Source organism: Lissotriton helveticus, chromosome 4_1, assembly GCF_964261635.1.
Source record: "Lissotriton helveticus chromosome 4_1, aLisHel1.1, whole genome shotgun sequence".
NCBI lineage: Eukaryota > Metazoa > Chordata > Amphibia > Caudata > Salamandridae > Lissotriton > Lissotriton helveticus.
Genome location: NC_136063.1, coordinates 289,395,527 through 289,419,825, shown reverse-complemented (window position 1 = coordinate 289,419,825; position 24,299 = coordinate 289,395,527). Strand labels below are relative to the sequence as shown.

General features: G+C 45.1%; 1 protein-coding gene across 1 annotated transcript in view; it reads right to left on the bottom strand.

Moving 5' to 3' along the window:
• The window catches only part of LOC144827992 (uncharacterized), a 557,648-nt gene that overhangs the window by 221,861 nt on the left and 311,488 nt on the right, over nt 1-24,299 (bottom strand). Inside the window, exon 12 of the mRNA XM_078686140.1 lies at nt 22,288-22,358. Within this exon, the coding sequence (XP_078542266.1) occupies nt 22,288-22,358 (71 nt within the window). The remainder of the gene's footprint in view (nt 1-22,287; nt 22,359-24,299) is intronic.

Here is a 24,299-nt window from a genome sequence, read left to right as displayed (position 1 = left end):
ATGAGGATGAGGGGAGAGGATGTAGCCTTATGGCTAGAGTGGTCGACTTTGAAGCTGGGGAATCAGGTTCGCGTCTCGGCAACGATGCTTAACATCCTGTGATTCTGGGTAAATCTCCCCGTGCCTAACAAAAATTAATGTGTCCTTCTGTAACGAAACTGGTGCTCATGTAAAGCGCTCTGATACCCAATGTCTCGGTCTAATTCACGCTATATAAAACTCTAAAAAAAAAAAAATCACGCTAACAAATACCCAGCATGACGGGCGTGTATAATACATACAGGCACCGATATGGACCGCCCTGAGAGAAATATTCCTTTAACGTCCAGATATAAGAGGGCTAATGGCAGAAATAATGAAGCCAGAGGAAAGCAAAAACGATTTCCTAAATAGAATGATGGAGATATGGGGGCAGGCAAACGGACAGCCATGGGTCAACAAGTACCCACAAGTCACATTTTTCTATAATATTCTAAAGAAAGGGCTACCCTTTGAGATATAGAGTGGGATGGACACTGTAGTTGGTTTAGATACCAAACCCTGTCAGGAAATACAAGCTCAAATACTCCACTACAATAAGAAAAAGCAAGAAAAGGCTATAGAGAGAAGCATGAGCAGACCCAAAGAGACACCTGTTGATATGAGAGGCATGAGTTGAAGGAGACTGTCCTCGAAGGGGGCAGTGATGCCCACAGCTGTGATGATGGCGTCAGTCACAATGGAGGCTCCACCGCAAAACTTTAGAGGGTATTAGTAAAGGCAAGGGAGAATGGCCGCAATCAGACATTAGAGAGTGCTTTTATTGCCATGGGTAGGGTCACCTGGTAGAGACATGCCTGAGAAAGACATACCATGAGCAGCAAAAACAGCAATGGTTAGAGAATCAGGGCTAGCTGTCACAAAACTCCATGTGCCAGGATATGTTTTGTTTGGTGGGTTTTTAAAAATATATTTTTGTTCAGTTTTTCGTTAGTACATCACCGGAAGGGAATAAAAGAGCAAAAACAAAGAACATAAATACAGTCACATTATCCATACTGCATATTCCTTATTTACAGGGTCTGCGCATACAGTCTGAGTGAGGGTTACATACAACATATCCCCCCGAAAAAAAACGGTGGCAAGCATTTAACATGAATACATCAATCAGTCGCAGTCATATCTGGTGGGTTGTCTCGTTGGCTAACAGATATGTTGTGAAAGGTGCCCATATGTCTTTAGGCCTAGATGTTACTCAACGTTCCTCAGCATAATAAGCCAGCTGATCTCTGCAATACACTATGGGCCCCATGCATCAAACTAAAAAACAGTCGCAAACTGGCAGATTCTCAGAATCTGCCCCTTTATTAGAGTGGTGTGGCTCACTGGTTAGAGGCGGCAGACCCGTAAGCAGAGAATGGCCCGGGACCAGGGTTCAATCCCCGACGCGGCAGGGTCGTGGACCAGGGTCAAAACGGACTCGACAATTCTCGCCTCAGTGCCTACTCTAACCAGGGAACACACTCGGCAACTCTGGGCATTAAGCTTGCCTCATCTCTACAATGGCCCCCCACAGACGCCGGGGATGCCTGGTTTCACCTTGGAGATACCCAGAAAGGGACCATCTCACAGGGAAAACCAGGACGGGTTCCCTAGCGGTCTTCAGCGCCAGGATACTCCATGGAGTCGCAGTGCGCTTTACAAGTACACCCACATTTACATTTATTTATTACCAGTATTTTTGCTTTTGGGATGCATCATCCCAAATGCAAAAATCGGTACTTGCATTTGCAATTAAGGAATCGCAAATTGCGATTCCTTAAATGCAATGCTAGAAGCAATTTAAAATAGTGGTTTTGCTATTAGGGGTCGCAAATTACCGAAAAATAAAACAGGTCGGTATTTTGCTAAAACTTTGAAAAATACACTAAAGTGCATTTTTCAAAGTTACATGTTACACACACACATGTCCTTGGTCTGTGCGCATCAGGGGTGCAACGGGGTGTCATTTTGACCCCCTTGCACCCTTGAAATTGCATGTGCAATTTGCGAGTACCTAATGAGTACTCGCAAATAGCGCATGCAATTTCCATTCATTCCTATTGGCCTGTCGGACCATAGGAATGAATGGGAAGCCATTCCTTAATTGCGACTCGCAATTTGCGAGTCGCAAGTAAGGAATGTTTAGGAATCACTATTTTTATAGCGATTCCTACATGCATAGGCTTTTGCGATTCCTTAATTGCGATTCCTTAATAATCGCAATTAAGGAATCACAAAAGCCTTCCTTGATGCATGTGCCAGTATATATGTTAACCAGTAATCACATTTTGTCTCTCTTCTACCTCCCCAATTCTGGGCTACCTTCTGTTTCGCCAGTAGTAGTGCAAATACAACTAATTTCCTGCACAGTGGTTGCAGTTCCGTGACCAAGCCCAGCAGGCATACTCACGGTGTACATGGAAACTCTTCCATCACCATATCTGATACCTGCACCCAGAACTCCTGTACCTTTGCACAGTACCATGCTAGATGCATGAAATCAGAGTCTAATGTGCCACACCGTATACAGTTAGCAGACTATCTCAGGCAATATATCTGTGTAACTGCACTGGGGTGTAATAAAGCTATTGGATATATTTAAAATGGATGATTCGCAATAGCTGTTATTCGCCCGGTTAGGGTGGAACAAAATTCCCAATTTTTCTCTGTGACTGCATTGTCTAGCACTATGTTCCATCTCTCCATGCTTCTTTTTTTTGTGGGCAGTCTCTGCTTGCATTGCAACATATAATCGAGTAATCAGCTTCACTTTGGATGGGCTATCAAGCATGATCTGTAGTGGTTTTAGCGTCTGTGGTGCAGCACGGTGTTGTGGGTTCACTTTTTTCAGGGCTTCTTTCTGCCTCTGATATATAAATATTCACATAGGGTTAATGTTAACATGCTTAGAGACGGCCTCTAGTTTAATTAGGTGCTATCTGTGTATGCATTTCCCATAGTGACAATTCCCATCTCTGCCAGCAGTGCCAGTGCATTAGACTCCTGTGCCACAGAACCGCCCGGGTAGTGTGCCAAAGGCAATGCAGGGCAAAGATGGATGTTTTCCCAGCCCATGAAGGGAGTGCATGCCAGGTCCTAACTGTGCTACCAGCTGTATTAATTTCATTTCTAGAGCTTAGCCAGTGCGTCTGTGGTAACAATGCTGTGAGTGGGCGAGGGTGTACACTGTCCGCCTCTCCCACTATACGGGATAAAAATGGTGGTGAGTAGAACCAGTAGTGAGCAAAGTGAGCTTGCGCACACAGGTAATGTAGGTAGAGGTTCGGAGCCCCGAATCCCATATGTGCATATGGCATAGTGATTACCTCCCAGCCGCAGCGTGGTTATTTGCCCTCCCACACCAGTTTGACCAGATGGGATTGCAATGTGGTGAAATAGGCTTTTGTCAGGTTTAGGGGGACATTAATGAATAAATATAGAAATCTTAGGAGTACCACCATTTTTATAATTGCCACTCTGTCCGCCAGTGTTAAGGGAGGTTTTATCCATCTAGTTACTTGGTCTTCCAGAGCTGGTAATGCTCGACCATAATTTTCTTTGAGTACAATGCCTGGGTCTTTGTGTATCAACACTCCTAAGTACTTTACGGACACAACACTATACTAGCAGGAATTCCAGATTGTATCAATCAATCACAGAATTTGTATAGCACACTACTCACCCGGTAGGGTCTCAAGGCGCTGGGGGGGAGGGGTCCGCTACTGCTTGAATAGCCAGGTCTTGAGTTGCTTCCTGAAGGAAAGATGGTCCTGGGTCAGCCGAAGGTGGATGGGGAGGGAGTTCCATGTCTTGGCCGCCAGGTAGGAGAAGGATCTTCCTCCGGCGGTGGCTCTGCGAATGCGTGGTACGACGGCGAGGGCGAGGCTGGTCGATCGTAGCTGGCGGGTGGGCGTGTAGAAAGTCAGGCGGTTGTTGAGGTACTTGGGGCCCAGGCCGTGGAGAGCCTTGTGTGCGTGGGTGAGGAGTCTGAACGTGATCCTCTTGCTGATGGGGAGCCAGTGCAGGTCTCTCAGGTGGCCGGAGATGTGGTTGTGTCGGGGGATGTCCAGGACGAGTCGTGCGGAGGCGTTCTGTATGCGCTGGAGTCTTTTCTGTACGTTGGCTGTGGTTCCGGCATAGAGGTTGTTTCAGTAGTCCATTCAGCTGGTGACGAGTGCCTGGGTGACCGTCTTCCTGGTTTCGGTGGGGATCCATCGGAAGATCTTACGGAGCATGCGCAGGGTGTTGAAGCATGATGATGAGACGGCGTTGACTTGTCTGGTCATCGAGAGGGAGGAGTCCAGGATGAAGCCCAGGTTGCGTGCGTGGTCTGTTGGCTTGGGAGTGGTGCCCAGGGCAGGGGGCCACCAGGAGTTGTCCCAGGCGGAGGGCGATGATCCCAGGATGAGGACCTCCGTCTTGTCTGAGTTCAGTTTCAGGCGGCTGTTCTTCATCCACTCAGCGACGTCTTTCATCCCTTCGTGGAGGCTGGCTCTGGCGGTGGCGGGGTTGTTGGTGAGGGAGAGGATCAGCTGGGTGTCATCGGCGTAGGAGATGATGTTGAGGTTGTGTTGGCGTGCGATGGCTGCGAGAGGGCTCATGTAGACGTTGAAGAGGGCTGGGCTGAGTGATGATCCTTGTGGTATGCCGCAGATGACTTCGGTGGCCTCGGATCTGAACGGGGGGAGGCGGACTCTCTGGGTTCTTCCGGTGAGAAATGAGATGATCCACTCCAGTGCCTTCCCTCGGATTCCGATGTTGCTGAGGCGCTGTACTAGGGTGTGGTGGCAGACAGTGTCGAACGCTGCAGAGAGGTCCAGGAGGATGAGGGCCGCTGTTTTCTCCGTTGTCGAGCATGGATCTGATGTCATCGGTGGCTGTGATCAGGGCGGTCTAGGTGCTGTGGTTGGCTCGGAACCCGGACTGCGAGGGGTCGAGGGATCCGTTCGTCTCGAGGAAGGCGGCGAGCTGTCTGACGGTCTTCTTGATGACTTTGGCAGGAAAAGGGAGGAGCGAGATGGGGCGGAGGTTTTTGAGGTCGGTGGGGTCCGCTGTTGGTTTCTTCAGGAGGGCGCTGAGCTCGGCATGCTTCCAGCTCTCAGTGGAAGGTGGTGGTGTTGAAGGAGATGTTGATGATGTCCCGGAGTTGGGGTGCGATGATGGAGTCGGCCTTGTTGAAGACGTGGTGGGGGTAGGGGTCGGTTGGTGATCGGGAGTGGATGGTGTTCATCGTGCGAGTGGTGTCTTCGGTGCTGACCGGGGTCCAGTTACAGAGGGTGGTGGTGAGGGGCGTTGGTTTGGTGGTTGGGTGCGTGGTTGGTGCGCCGAAGCAGTTGTGTATGTCGGCGATCTTGCGGTGGAAGAAGGAGGCGAGTGAGTCGCAGAGGTCTTGCGAGGGGGTGATGTCGTTGTTTCCGGCGCTGGGGTTGGAGAACTCTTTGACGATGCGGAAGAGTTCCTTGCTGTTGTGGGTGTTGTTTTCCAGTCGTTCTTTGAATGTTGACCTTTTGGTGGTGCGGATCAGCTGGTGGTGTTTGCGGGTGGTGGTCTTGAGGGCAGTCATGTTTTCTGTGGTCTGGTCGTGGCGCCAGGCTTTCTCGAGGGTGCGGCAGTTCTTCCTGGAGTTTTTGAGTTCGTTGGTGAACCAAGAGGCTTTCTTGCTGCCGGGTCTGCTGGGAGGGGTCTTCAGTGGTGCGAAGTCATCTGCGCAGTCGGTGAGCCACTGTGTGAAGATGCGGACTGCTTCGTTGGGGTCCGTTGCGCTGGCGGTAGGGTTCCGTCTGAGGGAGTTGGTGAGCTGGTCAGCGGTGATCTTGCTCCAGCTCCTGCGGGGAACCTGTTGCGGGTGGTGGTGGGTCATAGTTCTCCTGAAGCTGCAGTGGACGCAGCTGTGGTCAGCCCAATGGAGTCTGGTGGAGTGGCTGAAGGAGATGTACTTGCTGGAAGAGAAGACTGGGTCAAGCGTGTGGCCTGCGTAGTGGGTGGGGGTCTTCACCAGTTGCTTGAATTCCAGATTGTATGGCACGATGCAGCTTGTCAGGGGCCAATTCATACTAAGCTTTTCGTATTCAATATATTCTCTTATCAGGGGGCCAAGCTGCTCCTACGGATTACGGACATAGAGCACCATGTCATCCGCATAGATTGATCTAGCCAAAGGGCGCAATCTAAACCTCAGTGCCGCATCAGCATGTTTCTGCCGCACTCTGCATACCAAAAGCTCTAATGCAATAGCAAATAGCATGGGGGATAAAGGACACCCCTGCTGCGTTCCCCGACTTATCTGTATGGGTGATGAGTGACAGTTGTTAATTCGCATTCTAGCAACAGGTTCAGTGTACAATAGCCTTACCCACTGTGTGGAAGCTTGTGGCGTGCCCATACGATGCAGTACATCAAACATATAACTACATTGTATTGAGTGAAAGGCCTTAGCTGCATCGAGAAGCACTGCTTATCTTCGGGATGTAGTTGGTGCAACACAGCAAATATCGCTCTTAGGTTATGCTTGGTGGATCATTCTGGGACAGATCCCGATTGATCAGGGAGCACAAGTGCAGGCATGAGAGGTCAGAGCCTGGCCACTATGATTTTAGCAAGTATCTTTGTATCTATATTTATTAGTGACATCGACCTATAAGAATCACATTGCGTCAGTGTTGTATCCTCCACCGTAGGGGAACCCTGCTTGTTTCACCCACACCCCTCCCCTTGTTCGTGTTATGGTTTGTACCACGGTGACAGGCTTTAGAATGTCATGGTGGGGAACGTACTAAGTTGAGCTCCCTGTATATATTGCATGTAAACGAGTGCTAGCAGGTCAATGAACATCTTATAAAACTTACTGGGTAGCCCATTGACCCCTGCCGCCTTGCCCTTGGGTAGTGTTTGAATGGCTGTCTTCACCTCATCCTCAATATTAGGTTGTACCAAATATTCACGCTGGCCAGGGGATAACCAAGGGAGTGCAATCTCATCCAGATAGAATTCGGGCTCAAATCTCGTGGCTGCCTCACGGGGGCCTTACAACTTTGTATAGAAGTCCGTAAACTGTGTGAGTATTTCAGGTGAGCTGTAGCACTTTGTAGCATCTGAACACTTCAGCTCTGTAATATATGTTTGTGAACGTGGTGCCCTGATCTTTGAAGCCAGACAACGGCCGGGCCTCCCTCCTTCCCCATATGATATGGCCTCCCAACGCCTTGACATAAGTTTTTTTTCTTGACCAGTTGTCTCATTGTATTCAGAAATCATGTTCCTGATTTCTGCCAGGGTGTCTGTGTCTTAGGTCGTCTCATATCTCCTTTCTAACACCTCTAGGGTCATTTCTTGCACTTACACACTAGCCCGCATAGCCCTCAGTAACCCTGCTTGTAGACCAATACACGTACTGCGTATTGTTGCCTTGAAGGCTTCCCAGAGTGTGCCCACACTCTCTACAGTGCCCTCATTTTGCAGGAAGCAATGTACAATGGCCCTACAAACTCTGGTGCATATTAGCAAGGACACTATCGCCGCTTTATCTGGACTTTTTCCCGCTAACGCGGCAATATTTTTATCGCCCTATTAGCAAGCTGTCGCTAACATCAGTTAGCGACAGCTTATAGGCGATAGCTACTGGTTTGGGGCCCGCTTTGCATGTCAGCTCACATGCAAAGTGGGCGTACCCAACCTGTTAGCGACTGAAAGCAGTCGCTAACACAACTATCGCCTATTAGCAAGGCAGGCGAAGCAATTACAAAATTTGCGCTAAGCGCGAATATCGCCAGAACCTAACGCCTGCTCAGACCATGACTTAACCTGTATATCCAATGGGAGGTGGATATTCAGGTTAAGTCCCCATTAGCGATAATGTCTGAATATCGCTGGATTTCCATCGATATTCACGCATTGAGAGGCTATCGCCGGATATTTGATCGCTTTAGAGATAAACGTTGCTAATAGCACGTTATCTCTGCGATAATATCCGGCGATAGGCGTCGATAAATAAAAATGCACTAAGCGCATTTAGCGATAATTATCGCTATTTGTTGCTAATATGCCCCTCTGTCTTTAAACGCTTATAATCAGGGGATAGATTCAGTTCAGGACCCTAGATGTTGGAATCCATAACCACGAAAAAACAAAAAGTAATACCTCTGGGTCCATAGATTCTTAAATTACTCAATACCATGGGTCTAACTATTTTCCCACGATAGTTTCATAAATGAAAAATACAACTTTCAATTTTTTGACATTTAAGATAGGCATACAACACCGCATTTACTTTCCTTTGCTGCTATAAACAGTACAACAGGACCGATTCTCTTCGAATATTATTTTTTTCCTTTTTTCCTTTTTCAAAGATGAATTATCCTTCAGTTTAACAAAACCACAGTTTTATTCTTTGTATACTCTGGTTATACATACATTCTTCATGCATAAATTTTCATATAATTGTTCGCTATAAATCATAAACAATATTCAAAACCAACGCAGTTTGCATATGTCTTTTTTTTATACAAAATATTTCAAATATATCATATTTTCTCGTAATCCTACTCCTTTTTTCTATCTCTACCAGGATACATCAGACTGGTATTCCTTGGTAAATTTTCACTAAGTGGTCCTTAAAAGACTAGACTCAGAGTGTCATTCTAATAGTGTTCAAAGTTTAGACCATCCGGTTTTTGCTAAACTTATTGGGTCCTTTTTAAGTATCCCAGTTTAGTGCTGATACTCTGAGTCCTGTTAAAATAGGAAGTGAATTGTGTGGGTGCCGACGCGTTTCGACCTTCGTGCTGGGAACCAGGAGGATTTCTAAAAAGGTCTTCCTCAGGGCTGGGACTGTGAGTGTAGGATTATTGTGATCTAATGTGCACGGAATGACTGGGTTCGTGTTCCTCCATCCGTTTGCTGCAGGTACTGCTTAGACTCCAATTTCCAGTAAAAATCAGGGTCATCTATGGTTGGCTCTTATGTGTTAACAATAGTTATAGGTGAGCCATATAGCGTCCCCTGTATGAGCGCAAAGTGGACCCCTTCATCTGACACGGTATGGGTAGGTATAAAATGCATGCCCTTTTTTACCTTTATGAGAACATCCCTGGAGTATGAGGTATAAGAGGACGCCGCCCTCAGCACCTCCCACATTGCTCCCACCCCCATGTCTCCAGGTTTTGTCAGGTGAGTTTCCTGCAAAAATATAATTTGAACGTGGTGTCTGTCAAAGTAGGCAAGAACGTGCTGGATCTTTTTGGGATTGTTTAAACCCCTGGCATTCCAAGTCAGGAGACTAAGGGCCCGATGTAGGTAGGCAAATACCGGTCGGAAACGGCCGAAATTACCGAATTTCGGCCGTTACCGACCGGTATTTGGAAAAGGAGATGTAGGGGCATGTTAAATTACAGAATCGGTAATTTTACCGAATCTGCAATTTTTCCGATTCGGTAAAATACCGAATCGGTAAAATTACCGATTCTGTAATTTAACATGTAGGTAGCACTGTAATCAGTGCTACAAGGGTTTCAGAATTCGTTATTTACCACCAACTAGAAGTTGGTGGTAAATAATGAAAACCCTTCCAAAAGCATTTTTTTTGCTTTAAAAAATGTGCCATGTTGCAGACATACATGCCCTAAGGGCATGTATGTCAGCAACATGTGCACCCATGCACAATTGAGGGGTGCAACAGGGTGTCAAAGTGACACCCTGTCCCCCTTGCAAATTCGGTAATTACCGAATCGGTATTTACCGATTCGGTAATTGGCATTGATTCCTATGGGCCTCAATGGCAATTACCGAATCGGTAAATACCGATTCGGTAATTACCGAATTTTACCGATTCGGTAATTTAAAAATTGAAATTACCTACATCCCATTTACCTACTCTTAAATACCGAATCGGTATGATTCGGTATTTAAGAGTAGGTAAATCGAGATTACCTACATAGGGTCTATGTTCTTCCACCATTCGTTTTGCATAAAAATAATAACATATTTGGTTCTAACTCTGTAATTCCTTCCACTCTGTATGTAACGCCTATTATCAACATTCCCTGTGCTGTACTGTACATGACAAAACAATTACCCTCCCACTTTAGCATCCCAAACATGACAAAGAAATTCCCTTAGCCGTAGAACAATTAACAGCAATATAAACATTGCACAAAACGAACTCTCTCTGAGTCATATAACCTTTCAGGCTTGACCTAAAGGGGTATACACATTGTGGGGACGGCCAGAGGCCTCAGCCAAAACCCTCCCTGTGACAGGATTGGCTGGATTGAATAACTGGGGCAGGCATCCATCTATTAGAGCATTGAAACCCATTAGGTACGTTCATATACCCACTTACATAACAAAATGCTTTCTCTGTGATGGAGAGATCCACCCCCCACAATGTGTTACACCCCCTCAACTAGCGTATAACCATGATCAGTCTGTATTATGTCATAAAAAGTGGCCCTCCCATGGCATCTTAGTGCCGGTAAACAGACAAAATATCGATTTCAAAACATCGAATGGACAAAATATCGAGTTCAAGATATAGAATCAACAAAATATCGAATGGACAGAATATAGTCATCAAAAATATCGCTTTTAAGGTAAGTAATGTAATATCGAATTTTAAAAATATAGAAAGTCAAAATATCGAAGTATATAATATAGGTTATTAAAATTATCGAATTTTTAATAATATCGAATTTTTTATAGTGTTTTTTATGTTATTATATGTGTGAAAAGTGTGAATTTATGTTATAATTTATTTTAGTTAATGAATTTTATGTTATTTAATTTTTGCGTAATTCAATTCTGTAGTGGGTTGTGGGTTTATAGGGGAATAGGGAGGGAAGTAATTTAATTATAATTAATTAAATATGTACATTTATTTATTGGTATTTATTTTGAATTAATTGTTAATTAATTTTTATTTGGTAATTAATTAAATTTTAATTGCCAATTAATTTTATTTAATTGATTAATTGATAATTATGGTAATTTTACTAATTTATTTTCTGTAGCGGGTTGTGGCTTTATAGGGGAATAGGGTGGGAAGTAATTTAATTATAATTAATTAAATATGTAAATTTATTTATTGGTATTTATTTTGAATTATTTGTTAATTAATTGTTAATTTGTAATTAATTTGTATTAATAGGTAACTAATTGTAATATATTATTTTAATTTGTATTTTTTATTGATTAATTATTATATTATATTAAATTGGTAATTACTTTTAATAAAATTTTGATAGATATTAATATATCTATTTTTTTAAATAATATATGAAGTATTTACTTTCCCTACTGTTGCACTCACTGGAGTGGGAATAGTAATTTTTACCCCTACGCTATCCAACGCTTTCCCTACTATTGCACTCTTTGGAGTAGGAATAATAATTTTTACCCCTACGCTATCCAACGCTTTCCCTACTGTTGCACTCTCTGGAGTGGGAATAGTAATTTTTACCCCTACGCTATGCAACGCTTTCCCTACTGTTGCACTCTCTGGAGTGGGAATAGTAATTTTTACCTCTACGCTATCCAACGCCTTCCCTACTGTTGCACTCCCTGGAGTGGGAATAGTAATTTTTACACTTCCGCTATCCTACAGTAATAATATTGCATCTTTTTTATTTATATTATGTTACTATATATATATGTTTTAATAAATATGATTGTAATTTTTTTATAACTTTAATTATTATTTAATAAGTTTAATGTAATTTAAGTATTTTTCAGTGTATTTTAGTTATTAATTTTTAATTTTTTTTAATTTAACATTGTTTTTAAGAAATTCGATATTTTTACAAACTATATTTTTTTAAACAATATTTTTGACTCGATATTTTAGTACTTACCTGTTTGTAGATAAAAACTCGATATTTTGTCTATTGATAATTTGGCGCTGATATTTTTGGTAGTCGATATTATGTCCGTTGATATTATGTCAGTGATCCCTTAGTGCCTACTGTGAAAAAACAATATACATTGCACATGAGTCCTACTTGCAGATGTATGTATTACTGCTCATCCTTAGTCCTGCAGTCTGGGCTGCCTCCTCACTCCACTCCACTCCGCTTCAGCCAAGGCCCAAAGGGAGGCAGCCGAATCAACATTGTTCTCCATTTTTGTTCCAAGATATTCCCTGCCTAGACGTGGGCCTCTCCGCATCACTCTTCCCACCTTCCCAGACATCAGTCCGGAGGATGCAGTTTGAACAAGCAGTGACTGGTACTACTCCGAGTGTGCTGAGGACTCCAAGCGTGGTGAGCCAGGGCGTGTACGCTGTATTTGCTTCAGGAACTCTGCTGTCGGTCCCGGCATCATAAGGAACTGCAGTTTGCCCTCATAGGTGATCCTGAGGCGCGCAGGATAGAGCATCGCATAGGGGATGTTTGCCATGCATTGCTTCTATTTTATTGCAGCTAATTCCTTCCGAGCAGCCTGGACTGTCATAGTATAGTCTGGGAAAAATGCCACCTCATTCCCTTATTGTATGATATTCTGCTTCTATCTCGCCCGACGCAAGATGGAGATGCGATTATGATAATTCAAGATCCGGGCTATAAAGGAACCTGGGGGGGGTGGGCGATGCAGCCGGCTGGCTAGTGATCTGTGTCCCCTCTTCACTATCAACACCTGTGATAGGTTTTCTGATCTGAAGATTTCTTTCAGCATTGCTTCAACGTAGTCCTCCAGGTGGCCCGTGTTTGTGCTTTCCGGAATCCCCATGATACCGACGTTATACCTTCTGGAGCGTGCCTCCAAATCCTCATTCTTGGCTCTGATCATTTTCAGGAGTTTCTCCATCCCCCTGCATTTGCCAGCTGTTTCATGCTATTCATCCTCTACGCAGGAGATCCGCTGCTCTGCAATGGTCAGACGTGCCGATTGTTTATCTAATTTAGCAGCCATGCTATTTCCCCATCAATGGCCTGGAGGCTTCACTGCATTGATATCAATGTGGTCTCTAGCAGTCGTGTTGCCATCTGTTCAGCCTTCACTTCCTTGTCGGAGTGTGCGTTTGCTTATTTTGTCAAGTGGCGCAATTCAAAGTTTAAGGGTGACTGTTGTTTGTCGGACTTTCCCATATTTGTGATATGCACAGTATCTTGTGCCTGCTGGAGCCCGAGGGGAGGGGGGCTGCAAGCTATTATATGGAGTTCTGGAATTCCCTATGTCATGCATTTCCTTCTCTATGCCCCATGCATGCGTGGAGTCAATGCAGAGCCACCTCTTACATTAAATCCTGGGATTACACAGCAAGCCTTGCTTCCACTATATGGGCCGCCCAGCCAGTGCGACCAGCCTACAGCCTGTCAAGTCTTGCTGATATAACTCCCTGCTTCTTAGGAGCTAATGCTTTGATTCCCTGGTCTCACTCTCCATGTTCAGTCCTCTGAGGGGTCCCCCACCGCAGCCTTCTTCCGCTTACTTCCCTTGTCGCTGCACCTGCCGTGGAGTAGGCCCTCTCACAATTTCCCCTGCTCTAATCGCAACTCTCTGGGGGGAAGGACACACAGTCTAGTCCCAGACCCCTGGCCAACTCCAAGTCGGGTGGAAACTCCACCTGAAGTCTCAATGGCGCACCGGTCCTCCTCCCGGAATGTGTGTTGCGCGGCCTCCCCAAGTTCACTTGAATGCGCCTTTATTTCTCCACGGTGCCAAGGGACGGGGAAGTATTCACAGGTCACCATTTATTGTGCGAGGCCCACCTTTGCTGCTGATCAGTAAGGCAGCGCAGTGCAGCACGGTGCGGCCGCCCTTCACCCCTCCACAGATCCTCCAGAGCAGTTTGCGCAGAGGTCGCGCTCCCCCACAGTGAAACCGCACCAGTCTTCCCCACAGTGACACCCCCACAGTCTCCCAGGGCTTTGCCGCTTATCACAGCAAGTATCCCATGCAGGCTTACCTGTCTCCGGGATCCACTGCGGCCATGTTTTCATGATTATACCTGAACCGGAGGAGCTACAGTGGAGCTAACAGGCGACCCAGCAGCTCACCCTTGCTCTCCTTTTGCCAACGCTGCATGCCGCCATCTTGCCTCCCCATCTATCCTCGCTTCATGGAATGCAGCTGTCCCCATCCTTGCCACTATCAGGGGCACTTCTATTGTCATGTCTTGCCTCCTATGTACCAGGTCAAAGCTTTATAGGAGCAGATGTCTGCCCATTACGCTGATAACTGGTAGATTATAGAACCGGCCGGCTAAGCTGCACTAATGTGTGTCCGCCTTGCCGTGGGCTCTCTGGCGCCCCCACAGATAGCCGTGACAGGATAAGGTTAACGTCCCTCCTCAGTACCAAACACAGGGTAACCAGAACATATTATACACTCAGTCGCAGGGGGGTCCGCTGTTCACCACAGAACCGCAGCAGGCCAAGCACGTCGCAGCAGCAACTATAGATAGGGAATCCAGTACAACAGGGACTGGGGCTACAACCCTAGCTTGGAGGGGTGACAGTGTGGGGAGGTAGCACCTTTATGCAACCACAGAACCAGAATTCACAGCAAAATAAGCCCCCAGTAACATAGACAGGTGATAATACTCCCTGCAACTTAACCTCCCAGTAGTTCAGTTCTGACAATAAAGAAAACCAGCCTTCCCTAACTCTCAAAATTGTATCAGACCAGAAAGCACTAACAAACAGCATTGGGGGAGCATTTAGGAATTCAGGGCTGCTGGGGGCTGTGTCAATTGAGCATCCACACTAACAATATATTCATCCTGCGGGAGCACTGAATAATCAGGTTGCATAAAGTGCCCATGGAAGTGAAGGCCCCACTCCGCTGCTGATCCCCCAGGGTTGGGTTCACTGACCACACTCCAGGGGCAGGTCAGTCTGACGATTCTGAAAACTGTTTGAAAAGCCGACACCCAGGTCCCTCAGCCAAAGCCTAATTGGATGCATTCCAATCACCATGCCGGAGGGACTCTATTTTCGGGAATCATGTCCATGCTTAAATGTTTCCTTCATGATGTGTAGTTCTGATAGCGCCCCAAATGCTCTAGTCATCCTCGGTGATGGAAACAATGTTCTTCTTCTGCCTGGGATAGTAAGGCTCTAAAACTTCACAGCCCGATACACAAGAGTCAATAAGTAAAGAGGCCGCAGCATAATGATGAGTTTGAGACTCCCGTTGGGGGTTCATGCAACCTTTCACCCTTCCAGAGATCGACAAGATGATCACCAATTTTTTTCGAGTCAATGACTGTGCCCAATTTGAGGAGCTCAAGAGACCCCAGCCAAAAAGCTAGGGACACCAGGCCCACAACAAACGCAGGTAGAAAGTGGGGTGTGGTCCAAGGGAGAGGGTGTGCCAGGAATGGAGCTTCCAAGTCTCTATCCCTGCTCAAGATGGAACGCAGGGCACCAGGTGCACCCGCTCCAGGCTCATCTCCATTCCCAGAATAGTCTACTTGCGTTGCTCCAACCTTGCAGGCTCAATTAAGGAAAACTGTCTTCCCTGACTTCTGAGCCCACGGGCGGTATGGGGGGGTGAGGAGGCCACAAGAGCAGCCTCCGACCCTCTCCCCGTGGGGCAAGGGAAACAATGAATTGTGCAACTTAAGGAAACACCCAAACTAAAAAGAAATGCGCCAAAAATGAGTCCAAAACGAAGATTCCAGTTAAAAGGCGACGTCCAGGTCAGCCAAAGCCAGGTATCTAAGGCCACAAGGGAGGGCCACACAGCACACCACGTGCCGGTAAAAGGGAGAGTCTCAAACATAAAAACAGGATTTCAGGGTAAATTGCAAGTACCAGTAACACCAAACTGCAACACAGCGCCTTTTCCCACATTTCCACATTTCCACGCACATGTAGTGAACATACATGGACTAAAAACTTAACTCACAGCAAGCGCAAGTGGGAGTAATAGCAAAACAGGTAGACTCCAGCAGTAAAATAGTCACGGGATGGGCCGCACAGCATCCGCAATTGTAAGCACGCACCGGGGAAGGCGTTTTTAAAAAAACTAGTGATTCTCGTAGCACCCCTGCTAAAGTCACAATCCTATCCCTCCCTGAATTCATAGGATCACTCCACCACTTACCTAACAGTGATCTGACCAACCAGAGCCAAAATGTCGGAAGCGATCCAAAAACACCCAAGTAGGATGGGGGTTCTCAATGACTTATAAAAATATCTTTCCCAACAACAGTGTTTATGTTAATCATCCTTGCTCCCTAATCACTGAAAGACATAGCCAATAGGGGTCACCTTCTGATACCTCACCAGATCGCAACTGATAAGTTGATGGGCTCACACCCCTGTGGTGGAATATAAAGCCATTGAGAACAGAGCATATGTAATTAAGCTGAAATAACAGCCAACATAGTTCTAATCCAAAACAGGTAGCTGCAAGGACAACGAAGAGCACCAAAGTCAACTTGGCATCAACCCCCATGATCCAAGGGGAAAGAACATTACTGAACTTGCACAATGGAAGGAGGAAGCAGACCCTTAGGAAGGGGTCTGCTTAACACCCATGCCCTCAGAGAGGAGGGGAAAAGCGTGTTTCTTTTCTAACATGCAATCGAGCCCTTCCATGGCAATATCATCCTAGATCTATAAACCACAAACTTTCATGAGCTGTTTAGAAGTAACACCGCCACCAGACGAGCACAGACAACTCCCAGGAAACCCATACCTAGAAATGCATTGTCCAACCCAACAAAATAGAACCACACAGGGTAGTTGTAAACATAACTCAATATGACACCAACCCAACATCTTAACTGAACCCACTGATATCCAATCCAAGCTGGACAGGATCTGTAGGAAGTGCCACATAGGGGAAGATATTACATGGCTCCTGATTTCCCGGAGAAAAGATTTTTGAAGGTGGCAAAATTGCCAACTCAGCGCACAAATAAGTCTGCTCCAGCGTCCTTCTGTGTTCCGAGAGTGGCTCTTAGTGTAACAGTCTTATTAAACAACAAGTTGTCTCCCGAGATCGAATTCCTATGTAGGGCTGTCCAGCTCAAGGGATAAAATGGTTAATGGGTAGCATGAGGAAGGGGTGAATGAAAGTCTTACTACCCCATGTCAGGAAATATGGGACACTGAGGTGGGTGGATACACTTGGTTAAAAGGGAAAGGACAACCCCTAATTGTACAGAAACTAACACTGCCTTTCTAATGTTTCGGAGGAAAAGGAATGCTTCTGATGGGCACAAATGCTAACTGCAAAGTGATATTATGCAATCCGGATATGCAATGGGGCACCACCATGCTGAAGATTTTTACTGGCAGTGCAGCAAGCATTCCTGCACTCAACTTGTTCCTGGATGGAGAGGACTGTGTTCCCTGGTCACTCTGCACAGCCCAACCCTGGTCATTCCTTGAGAAGAGCTAATCAGACTTGTACCAGCACCTTTTAAGAAAAAAAGACAAACTTCGTGCACCAAGCTCTTGAAAGGAGAACTGCAGACTATTTTGCTGGGCTCAATTCGAAGACATACCAGAAGAATTTAGACTGTTCATAGGAGCATAGCTGAGAGCAGGGGATCAATACCCTTCTTGCCCTGCAAACAAAAGCCAATGCCCACTAGTTGCAAACAACATGGTAGAAGATGCAAAAAATGAAGAACAGCACTGTTCTCGGCCTCAATTTTATCAGAGAAGAACTGCGAGCAATCCGCCCCATGCTAATGCAGCACCAATATGTACTGGACTTAATGACCGAAATGGAGGGAGGGGTCTTTGCCAAGAATGGAACGGCCTGGTGTATGTTCATCCTAGAGAATCACATGGAAAATGGAACACTTACGCTTGTCATTCAAGCACTTCACAATCTACAAAGAAACATGTGCAAAGAGGGAGGTGCCCCTGAGCATGAATTGCTTTTGAATTGGTTTTCCGGGCTCCCATGATGAATATACGATTCATGCAAATCACTGTTGTCAGTTATCGGTATGGTATGTAGGTTCTACAACTGGGGATCACCTGCTGTAAAAATGCAGTCCTCAAACTGGTAAGATGTTTTCTCCCCTCTCCAGAGGTGCCCTATTGGGATCTAGCTTTCTTATGAAGCTTTGAAGATCCATCACTCTCTTACTCTGAAGACGTTCTCTGATGTTTAGTCGTCTGGAGCCATAGTAATAACCTCCCCTCTCTTTGCAACACATCTTGCACTGTCTTACTTCATGTTTGGGATGGAGGCAGTATATAAAATTCTCGTGTGGATCATCCACATGCACTCTCTTCCTGACACATGTCTTACATGGGTGGAAAATGCCTTCCTTGTCAGACATGCTGGAAAGCTGGTAATTGTATGATAAAAACCAGCTGAGATGAGAAGAAACTGAGTAGAACTAAGGGAGACTCTCTTCACACATGACTGGTGTTGAAAATCCAAAGGAAACAGTCTCTGCTGAAAGAGTTCTAGAGCGTGCTGACAGCTGATTGGTTGTATTTAAAATTTGGTCCTTTTTTAAAAAGACATCGATAGGCTGTTATATGCATGGCCTAGGGCCATTATAGCCTATGGAATTTTGTAATTACTGATTGATTATGTTACCGGGGGACTCCCATCTCGACAACAGGGATTGATTCAAGGATGTGAATCTATGAAAGATACCCCTATACTGGTTAATCAGAAATATCTTTCTCACTGGAGATAGAAGGGGATCACTCACTTGAACCAGGTTGTGCCACTAACATGCTCAAATCGTGTATTGCTCTGAGTAAAGAATTTTACCTACAAGACTTGCTCCTATGTCAATATAATATCATTAACTACCCCACTGCTTAAACAGTAAGTTCAGAAGCCTGTCTGTAAAGCTGCCCGAATCACCAACCTAAGGCTGCATCAGGACCTGGGGATCATTCCAGCGAGTGATATTCGACATATGCAATGTATTTGGTAACCATCTTCTCTCTAAGCATCAAGTACACCTGCTACTACAATCTGCTGACAGTGCAGTAGCCCTGGCAGAGATCTGCCAAAACTCCTGTGGCACTGCCCATGACTCACTCAGTACTGGACTGGAGTTTGGAGGGAATTATCAACTGCCCTCACCTCCCCTGTGATTGCTTAGGTGCTCTTCGGCTTCTTTTACGACATGGGTAACCTGCCAGGTATGACAAACTTTGGAAAAAGATAGATATATACATCACTGGCCATGACCAAGATAAGTACCTTATAGCACTGAAGATCACAGATAGTAAACTCAATAACAGAACTGCTCACAGAACTCACACAGATTGCTACCTTTGAACAGGTGGTATACAAGCTCCAGGGCAGGCTAAATATATGTACCAAATTTAGGTTCACTTTCTGGCTGATATTGACACATTACATGCTTCATAATGAGGTTATCCATTACCCTATACCCCCTGTGGCATACATCCGCGTCATTTGACAGAGCACTCTCCCTCCTCCATTCCTCTTCTTTAGACTCAATACACCAAATGAGCACAGCTAAATTACTTCCCCCGACTAAAGGATATAGCGGTATGCAATGCTACATACACCCTCACTATGTTCTAAGGGACTGTAGAACAGGTGTTGTACATATTCTACATCTGTATGTCCTCCCTCGTGCAGAACTGACTTTCTTGATCCTAGAACCCTGCAGTGCTGCTGTGGGATACCCCTGTAAGGAACAGACCTACGGCACTATTAGTAGCCTTGTTCAAAACTCTGCCCATTCATCTGTGCATATACACCCTTGAGCATGAGCCAGACTTCCTCCTTTCATTCTTATCTCAATGAGTGACATCCCCTTTCCTCCCCTCCATCACTTTTTTCAGCCTATTGCTCAATATTATCTCAATAACCAGAATCTCCTGTTGTACAGAGACTCTTGTACACGTGATGCTGGAACCAGCTGTCAACCTATTTGAAGTTGCCGATGATGATGCAAACCCCTCTGCAGCCTATGCATCCTTCCCACTGTCGCTATTTGAGAATTAAGCAAATGTATATGGCATCACTTGGACACTAAGGGCCTGATTATGAGTCTGGCGGTCCACGGAACACCAGACTTTCGGTGACGTGGCGGTGGAGAACGGCTGTCCAGCCACAGCTGCAACTACGGTCCAATTGCCCTATTACAACTAGGGCGATTGGACCACCTTTGCACCACCTAACTACCAGGGAACAGAGATCCCTGGAGGTATTGCAGCAGTCTTGAGGCCACAATATGCTTGGCGGTCCCGCAGCAGTCCCGCCAAGCATATCACAAGTTTCTTCTCTGCCATGGTTTTTATGGAGGTTCTTACTCCATGAAAACTGTGGTGGAGAGGAAACAAAAGGGGGCTGCACAGGGACCCCTGTTGCCTCAGTGCCACAGGGAGCATGAAGGGGAGCAAGTGTTCTGCCCCCCTCTGTGCATGTAGTGAGGTATCTGCACTGCATGTACTGCACCAGTCCAAGGCATGCAAGTACTGCCTTTGACGTTCCCATTGTGGTGCCTATTTTATAGGCACCGCTGTGGGAAAGCCAAATAACCACCCACCAATGTCATAATAACTCATAATCTGGCGGTCAGTGCACACACAGGTTTGGAGGTGCAGGGTGGCAGCACGACAGTCCCGCTCCCACACTGCCAAACTCATAATCAGGCCTTTAGTGGCATCCCACATCCATAAATCTATGTATGCATCCTTATGCAAGTGATCGCAAAGCTTCTATTGAAACTGTAATTGCTCTTTTTCTTTGCCCAGTAATTTGTACAACCCTTTGTAAATTGAAAAAGAATGACATAATTGTTGCAAAAAACAATCTATATTAAGCAGATAAGCTGCAAACACACCATAAACTCTAACTCTTTAAACAGCAGTTGTTCAACATTTGCCAGTTTCTGATTATGGTAAAGATCCAAGACACCCAAATTGCATAGGTCTAAGAACTGTATCTGTATTAGCTTTGGGCCTATAGCACTGCAGGTTAAGAATCCTTTGGCCTCAGAGCTCCTACAATCTGAATTTATTGAAGTGCTGCTACAGGTGCAGTGACTCCAAACCTCTGCAACTATAGAGCTCTGGGACTGAGTAAGAGTCTCATTCATACCTCTGACCTCCATCTCTCTTTTCAAGTTGAAAAGATCAGGTCCTTCCCAACAGAAAAGTCAAAGTCACAGATAAATGATACCCCACTTATTCCTCCGCCAACCAATGTCATATGCAGAAATGTGAGATGTCGTAAAAAGCCCCAGGACCTGGAAATCTACCTCAAGTGGTGGCATCAAAGACCAGAACAATTTTGTTATGTCTCTTTTTCGGGCGAATTGGTTTGTTTGGAAGATCTTGAGTCGCAGTGACAGCGTGTATTTATGCTTTTTTCGAGCTCGATGCAGAGAGAGATCTAATCAGATTCTGTGTCCTCTTCAAAGAAGGGAACAAGTCCTATTTAACATTAAAGTTGACAGTTCGAAATATTTCCAATGATAAAGACTCTTCAATAAACAGTATTCTCTGGAAAGGACACTGTATACCAAAAGTCTAAAGGGGTTGGTTCTTCTGCATATGTGAGCTTCCCCAGTTGCTGGTGTTTGTGCTCCCATGACTAAGGTGAGCAGTTGTGGTATCTGCTGAGACAGTGGCTTCAGCAGGTAAGTCCAAGTGACTACCACTGACAAGGAGTCATTTGTTTATTTTATGGACATTTATGGGGGCAGTTACATCCCAGAAGTAAATCTAGGCACAAAAATACCCATGCCGAAATGAAGAGTGCACATGAAGATGGGATTGGTACAGTGTGCAATGCCAGTAAGCGGCACTTGCACCCGATGAACACATTAATGGTAAAAACTGCATTATAATTGGTGCAAAAAAACTGAAAGGCAATCAACCCCGCTCACTTATTCCATTAACATTTCATGCATTAACGTGGAGATATTCCATGCTTTGTTTGAACTTTACACATCTGGCATGCATAAAAAAGGCCCTTCATGATACAGACCGTTACTTGAAGGCAACAGTTTGTGCCAGTTGCAAGGGCACCATGGGCTATGACTACAGAAAGGGCAATGGGTCTTCTTAACTGGTTGGGTAGCAAAAAGCAGCCATGACTGTCATGCAACGGAGCCTTATGGTCGGCCCAGGTGCCACTGGCCGGTTGCGCTACTGATAGCTGTAATGTCCCTGGTCAGTGGGATGTGACCAGGGAATTCACTTGAGTCTACTGAAAAGGCCAAACGCAAAAGCATAATCCTGCAGCCTGGATACTTAATTGTTTCTCTCATTTTCAGCACATTACCGTTCTGCACTGACTGGTCTTACATTATAACATTTATGATTGAAAAGTAAATATTTGTTTTAATTCTCTTACCAGAAGTCCTTCATATACGCAGGGTGAGAATCACCCAACTCGTCTATCAGTTGTTGGAGATATTCTTTTTCCTAAAGGAAAGTAAAATCATAAATACATGAAAAGTGAGCTACATTGCATTTCCAAAAATTCTTCAAGATATTCACATACGAGCGAAATTTCACTTAGCAGTTAGCGTTAATATAAATAACAATAAGCATACTTGTTTCCATCAATATAAGTATACATTTCAGTATATTAATCAAGTGTTGTTTATGATTGCATTTCTACATACTAATTCAAACGGTTCCTTCTGTAGAAAAGGGCAGCTAAAATTAGGACCATGCTTTCGTAAAGAAAACAAAAAAAACTTTGCGAGATGCACACTTTGCATTACTCACAAAGTTAAATAAAATAAAAGATACGTGTTAGGAGACTTTGTAACTTTTCACCTACTTAGATGAACTTGTTGTCTCAGATTCATAGTTATTCAATCAATGCACCTTCAGATGGGCTCCTTGCTATCTCAATTATGATAGGCAGCTTTGAAAAATGTTTAATTTATTTATGTTTTTTAGCAATCAGTAAATAGGGCACACAGTTCTCAACAATGCTGGAACCCTTATCAGGAAAACCAAAAGACATTGATGAAAGTGCCAGATAGACATGGTTAGTCTGAAATGGTCTCAAGGGGGTGAATCTAAAGCGTGTGCCTTCTAGAGACAAATCTAGATCCCCCCATGAAATCTTGAATTAGTAGGAATGATGTTCATGTACTGTTAGAACTGGGGGTCTCTAGTTGGCTGATTCAGTTAGCTTAGTCCAAATAGGGACCCTTTCTTCTAGTCAGTGAAAGGAAGGACACCCTCTTTGAGAACCCCTGCTCACCCCCTAGTAGCTTGGCATGAGCAGCCAGGCTTATCTTCAAGGCAATGTATAAAGTATTTGCAACCACACTCCCAGTGACACAGTGATAACACCACAAATGGACACCACACTGATGTGTGAAATTAGCGGTATCGTTATTAAGAAGAAAAATACGGTAAGACCAAACGATAAAAATCCAACATATGCATATTCGTAATATTTCACTTTGCCGGTTATTAGGCTAACAAACACTTGTAAGTTCTTGCGGTATTAATGAGCAGTTCACGATGTTCAAATGCAGTCCTAATGCAATGCTATGCAGTTCGTAATGTAGTTCGTATTGTCAGACTAATGCAGTTCGTAATGCAAGAATACTTCTATACTCAATGCAAGTAATCAGGCAGTTCGTAATGCAAGAATAATGCACTCCTCAATGCACGTAATCAGGCAGGTAGTAATGCAAGAATAATGCAATCCTCAATGCACGTAATCAGGCAGTTTGTAATGCAAGTATAACGCACTCTTTAATGCAAGTAATAAGGCAGTTCGTAATGCGAGAATAATTCAATCCTCAATGCACATAATCAGGCAGTTCATAATGCAAGTATAGCACACTCCTTAATGCAAGTAAGAAGGCAGTTCGTAATGCGGGAATATTTCAATCCTCAATGCACATAATCAGGCAGTTCGTAATGCAAGTATAACACACTCCTTAATGCAAGTAATAAGGCAGTTCGTAAGCGAGAATTATTCAATCCTCAATGCACATAATCAGGCAGTTCATAATGCAAGTATAACGCACCCCTTAACGCAAGTAATAAGGCAGTTCGTAATACAAGAATAATTCAATCATCAATGCACATAATCAGGCAGTTTGTAATGCAAGTATAATACGAGACCAATCAACACGATTAGCGCAGGCACCACTAGGCCCCAACCACAGGCAACAGTTCTGAACTTCCGAGGGTGGCCCGGTCCTGCTTGGCAGGTCCGGGCCGCTCGAGGACTCAGCGCGTCTAATGCGATGCAGCGGGAGAGAGACGGGAGCACTCCTGTACTCCTCCTGCACGCCTCCCCAGACCACACACGCTTGCGGCTCCCGACTGGAGTTCAAGTACTACCTGGTGGATGCGCTGCCTCGTTCTCTCTCTCTCCCCATTCGTCGG